The sequence below is a fragment of the Haematobia irritans genome, chromosome 1 (assembly GCF_050003625.1).
Source record: "Haematobia irritans isolate KBUSLIRL chromosome 1, ASM5000362v1, whole genome shotgun sequence".
Classification (NCBI taxonomy): Eukaryota; Metazoa; Arthropoda; class Insecta; order Diptera; family Muscidae; genus Haematobia; species Haematobia irritans.
In genome coordinates this window covers 202744516-202750225 of record NC_134397.1, presented here as the reverse complement: position 1 = coordinate 202750225, position 5710 = coordinate 202744516, and the positions used below count along the sequence as shown (strand labels likewise).

General features: G+C 26.6%; 1 protein-coding gene across 1 annotated transcript; it reads left to right on the top strand.

Annotated features, from left to right (window-relative positions):
* The first annotated feature begins 208 nt into the window (after positions 1-208).
* Positions 209-5216, top strand: LOC142222428 (cytochrome P450 CYP12A2-like). Its single transcript, XM_075292571.1, has 5 exons — positions 209-392; positions 471-886; positions 958-1074; positions 4063-4513; positions 4581-5216. The coding sequence occupies exons 1-5, from the start codon at positions 309-311 to the stop codon at positions 5181-5183; spliced, it is 1671 nt and encodes a 556-aa protein (XP_075148686.1). The 5' UTR covers positions 209-308; the 3' UTR covers positions 5184-5216.
* Positions 5217-5710: the final 494 nt, after the last annotated feature.

Here is a 5710-nt window from a genome sequence, read left to right as displayed (position 1 = left end):
CAAGATTTTACGATATTTCACCCACTGTTATCTGCCAAAAAAAATAGACCTTACACATTCAGGGTCAAATATGGGCGAAGTTAAAAAAAAATAAATTCTTAATTGAGAAATAAATGAGAAAACTTTTTGAGAGCACGCAATCCAAAAAGCTTTTCGTAAACACTAAAAATTTCGACAAAATGATATCAGACGCAGAGCGATTATTAGTAAGTGGTCAGTATTATTTGAACGCTCAATAGCAAAAAAACACATCATAGAACCTATCACATATGGCATAGATCGCTTTTCAAACAAAACAAAAATAAAATATGAAATACTATAATTGTTTAAAAAATACAAATTCAATATTATATAATGGATATGGAAATTCATTTGCCGGCTATTTGAAAAAGGTTTGTATTGAAATACTGCTAATTTGAGGCGCAATTATAAAATCAGATACGAGTCAAACTCAAAAATGCATTTTTTAGACACGTTTCCTATCAACCTTGAACCATGATACGATAACGAAAAATAATATATCTTCCAAAGATATCAACAACTCAAATACATTTGAAGAAAAGTGGAACGAAGCTAAATCCTACAATGATATACCCACAATTAAACCATGGACATTTTTGCGAAATTTTATGCCCGGAGGAAAATTTCACAAAATGGATGCCGTTCAAATGGTAATGGCTGTAAAAGATGAATGTGGACCAATACATAAAATTCCTGGTGTATTTGGTCGTCCGGATGCAATAATGACTCACAATCCAGATGATTTTGAGATATTGTTCCGCAATGAGGGTGTTTGGCCAATAAGACCCGGTTCGGATGGTTTAGCCTATCATCGTACCGTTCATCGAGCCGATTTTTTTCAAGGTGTCGAAGGAGTTCTTGCAACGTAAAATTTCAAACTTTTCGTAAATTTATTGATGATATCAATAATACTGCAGCATTCTTTCATTTTCACAGTAAAGGCGAGAAATGGGGTTCGTTCAGATCGACCGTTAATCCAGTATTGTTGCAACCCAAGAATGTACGCTTGTACCTTAATAAATTGTCCCAAGTTAATAAGGAATTTGTAAACAGGTATGTGGTCATTATTGAAAAATTTATAACTTTTTTATGTAAAAAATTTACGCAGCAAACAATTTTACAAAAAAGAATTAAATAAAATTTTTCATAAGATTTAAAAATATTAAATTAAAAATTTAATAAATTCAATTAAATTTAAAATAAAACTCAAAATCAAAGTTGGAAATAAGGTGGACCAATTAATTTTCTATTGGTGTTTTTAATACTATCATGGAAATTTAATTTTTATAGAAATGTTTTTTTGAAATATAATTTTTCTAGAACAAAAAAAGTTTTTGAAGAAATTTTTAAAAATATAAAATATCAATAAAATTAAAATTTTCGACAAATTTCATTTTAACAGAAAATTTCGTAAACTTTTTTTTCATAGAAAATTTCTTCAAAATGCGTTTTTATAGGAAATTTTGACGAATTTCCTCAGAAAAAAATATAGACGAAATTTTCTCTTAAAATAAAATTTTGACGAAATTTTCTGTACAAATAAAATTTTGACAAAATTTTCTATAAAAATAAAACTTAAGCGAAATTTTCTATAAAAATAAAACTTCGACGACATTTTTTATAAGAATAACATTTCGATAATAATAAAATTTCGACAAAATTTTCGATAAAATAAAATTTTGACGAAGTTTTCTGTAAAAATAAAATTTCGACGAAAGTTTCTATAATAATAAAATTTCGACGAAATATTCTACTATAATCAAATGTCGACGATTTTTTTAAAAAAAATAAAATTTCGACAAAATATTCAAAAAATCAAATTTCAACAAAATTATCTATAAAAATAAAATTTCGGCGAAATTTTCTATAAAAATAAAATTTCGGCTAAATTTTCTATAAAAATGAAACTTGGATGAAATTATCTATAAAAATAAAATTTCTACGAAATTTTCTAAAAAAAAATGAAATTTCAACGAAATTATTTATAAAAATAAAATTTCGGCGAAATTTTCTATAAAAATCACATTTAGTTGAATTTTTTATATAAATAAAATTTTGAAAATTTTTTTTATAAAAATAAAATTTAGACGAATTTTTTATAAAAATAACTTTTTTGAAGAAACTTTTTAAAAATATAAAATACCAATAAAATTTAAATTTTCGACAAATTTCATTTTTACAGAAACTTTCGTAAACTTTTTTTTTCATAGAAAATTTCTTCAAAATGCGTTATTATAGGAAATTTTGACGAATTTCCTCATAAAAAAAATATTGACGAAATTTTCTATAAAAATAAGATTGCGACGAAATTTTCTCTAAAAATAAAATTTTGACGAAATTTTCTATAAAAATAAAACTTCGACGACATTTTCTATAAGAATAAAATTTCGATAAAATTTTCGATAAAAATAAAATTTCGACGAAAGTTTCTATAATAATAAAATTTCGACGAAACTTTCTATAATAATAAAATTTCGATGAAATGTTCTACAATAATCAAATGTCGACGATTTTTTTATAAAAAAATAAAATTTCGACAAAATATTCAAAAAAAATCCAATTTCAACAAAATTATCTATAAAAATAAAATTTCGACGAAATTTTCTATAAAAATGAAATTTCGACCAAATTATCTATAAAAATAAAATTTCGAAGAAATTTTCTATAAAAATGAAATTTCGACGATCAAATTTAGTGGAATTTTTTATATAAATAAAATTTTGAAGATTTCTTTTATAAAAATAAAATTTAGACGGATTTTTTATAAAAATAAAATTTTGACGAAATTTTATATAAATAAAATTTCGATTAAACTTTCTATAAAAATAAAATTACGGCGAAATTTTCTATAAAAAAATGTCGATAAAATTTTCTATAAAAATTAAAGTTCCAACGAAAATTTCTATAATAATAAAATATCGACGAAATTTTCTATACAAATAAAATTTCGACATAATTTTCTTAAAAATCACATTTCGACGAATTGTTTCTACAAATAAAATGTCATCGAAATATTATTTTTATAGCAAATTTCGTTGAAATGTTATTTGTAGAAACATTTCGTCGAAATTTGATTTTTGTAGAAAACTTCGTAGTAATTTGATTTTTTTTTAAATTTCGTCGAAATTTTATTTTTATAGAAAATTTTATCGACATTTTTTTTAGAGAAAATTTCGCCGTACTTTTATTTTTATAGAAAGTTTAATCGAAATTTTATTTATATAAAATTTCGTCAACATTTTATTTTTATAAAAAATCCGTCTAAATTTTATTTTTATAAAAAAAATCTTCAAAATTTCATTTATATAAAAAATTCGACTAAATTTGATCGTTGAAATTTCATTTTTATAGAAAATTTCGCCGTAATTTTATTTTTATAGATAATTTCGTCGAAATTTTATTTTTATAGATAATTTTGTTGAAATTGGATTTTTTTTAATATTTTGTCGAAATTTTATTTTTCATAAAAAAATCGTCGATTATTGTAGAACATTTCGTCGAGATTTTATTATTATAGAAACTTTCGTCGAAATTTTATTTTTATCGAAAATTTTGTCGAAATTTTATTTTTATCGAAATTTTATTCTTATAGAAAATGTCGTCGAAGTTTTATTTTTATAGAAAATTTCTATACAAATCAAATTTCGACGTAATTTTCTATAAAAATAAAATTTCGATGAAATTTTCTATAAAAATAAAATTTCAACGTAATTTTCTATAAAAATAAAATGTTGACGTTATTTTCTATATAAAATAACATTTCGACGAAATTTTCTACAAAAATGAAATTTCATCGAAATTTTTAAATTTCGACTTTTTTATAAAAATAAATTTTTGAGGAAAATTTCTATACACATTAAATTTCGACAAATTTTTTTTTATAAAATCAAATTTCGACAAAATTTTCTATAAAAATTAAATTTCCACAAATTTTTTCTAAAAATAAAATTTCGACGTAATTTTTTACAAAAATCAAATTTCGATGAAATTTCCTATAAAAATAAAATGTCGACGTTTTATTTAGTTTTTATTACTTTTAAGGGTCAAAGATATACGCGATACCAAAACACTGGAAGTACCTGCAGATTTCGAAACAGAATTGAATCGTTGGGCTTTGGAATCTATATCGATTGTGGCTCTTGATAAAAAATTTGGACTTCTCACAAAAAATCATAATGACGCAGAAGTAGCTAAACTTTTCAAAATGTTAACCGATTTCTTTACATATTCGGTGGATGTGGAATTTAAGCCACCCATATGGAAATACTATAAGACTAAATCCTTTAGGCGCCTGATGGAAGCATTGGATGGTCTTACCGACTTAACCAGTAAATATGTTATGGAAGCTATAGAAAATATCGAACAAGACCGAAAGAATGGAGTGCCTGAAAAGCCGGAGAATGAACAAAGCGTTTTAGAGAAGTTAATTAAGAAAGACAAGAAAGTAGCCATGGTTATGGCCATGGATATGTTAATGGCTGGAGTGGATACGGTTTGTAGAAATTTAATATCCAAATGATATAAAACAAAAATAAAATTTCTTCTACTGTTTTCTTTAGACTACTTCCACATTTACGGCTCTTCTCTTATGCCTGGCCAAAAATCCGGAAAAGCAAGCTATACTACGTTCCGAAGTTACTAAGGTGTTACCCCATAAAGATTCAGAATTTGATGAGATGGCCTTCAAAAATATGCCCTATTTGAGAGCATGTTTGAAGGAAGCTCTACGTGTTTATCCTCTATTCATTGGTACAGCCCGATTGATCGTTAACGATGTAGTCCTAAGTGGTTATCGTATACCCAAGGGAACACAGGTATCCATAATTTCTGAATCGTTATTCAGTGATAATGCTCATTACCGAAGGGCAAATGAATTCTTACCCGAACGTTGGTTGAGATCGAACGAAGCAGTTGTTGATACTGGTGAATGTCCCCATGATCTAAGATCAAATAATCCATTCATTTATTTCCCATTTGGATTTGGTGTACGCAGTTGTGTGGGAAGACGTATAGCTGAATTAGAAATGGAAGTGGCTGCAGCTCGACTGATACGAAATTTTCATATTGAATTTAATCATCCTATGGATAAACCCTTTAAGAGTCTATTTCTAAGAGTTCCAAATATTCCATTGAAATTTAAATTTATTGATGTTGAAAGCTAAGTAAAGAATAAACGAAGATTATTAATTTTTGAAGAGATTAAAGAAATAACATTAATCGGTGTCCGTTCGTCCGTCCGGATTAGAAAATTAGTGTTAGTGATATAGAAGGTCAATGACTCAAAGAGCTTCCTATTAAAGGGTGATACGGTCAAAATTTGGTCAAAATAAACTTGACGTATTCTTTCAATTTTGCATCAAAAAACCTGAACACCCCTCATTTTGAAGGTATGTGTGTGTAGAATGTTGCTCCTATTTTGATTTTGGAATTCACTCTTCAGTTGTCAAAATGCCGTCCAAGCAAGAAGAGCAGAGTATCAAAATTTTGCTCGCGAATCGCGAAAATCCGAGCTACTCGCACGCAAAGCTGGCAAAATCGCTAAAAGTTGCCAAATTAAAGTGTTTGGGGAACGTTTGTCGACAGCCAGGAAGTCTGGATCGGGGGGAAATCGAAAACCGGAAGCCGCTGAGACGACAAAGAGAGTTGCCGGTAGTTTCAAGCGAAACCCAAACCTCTCTCTCCGAGATGC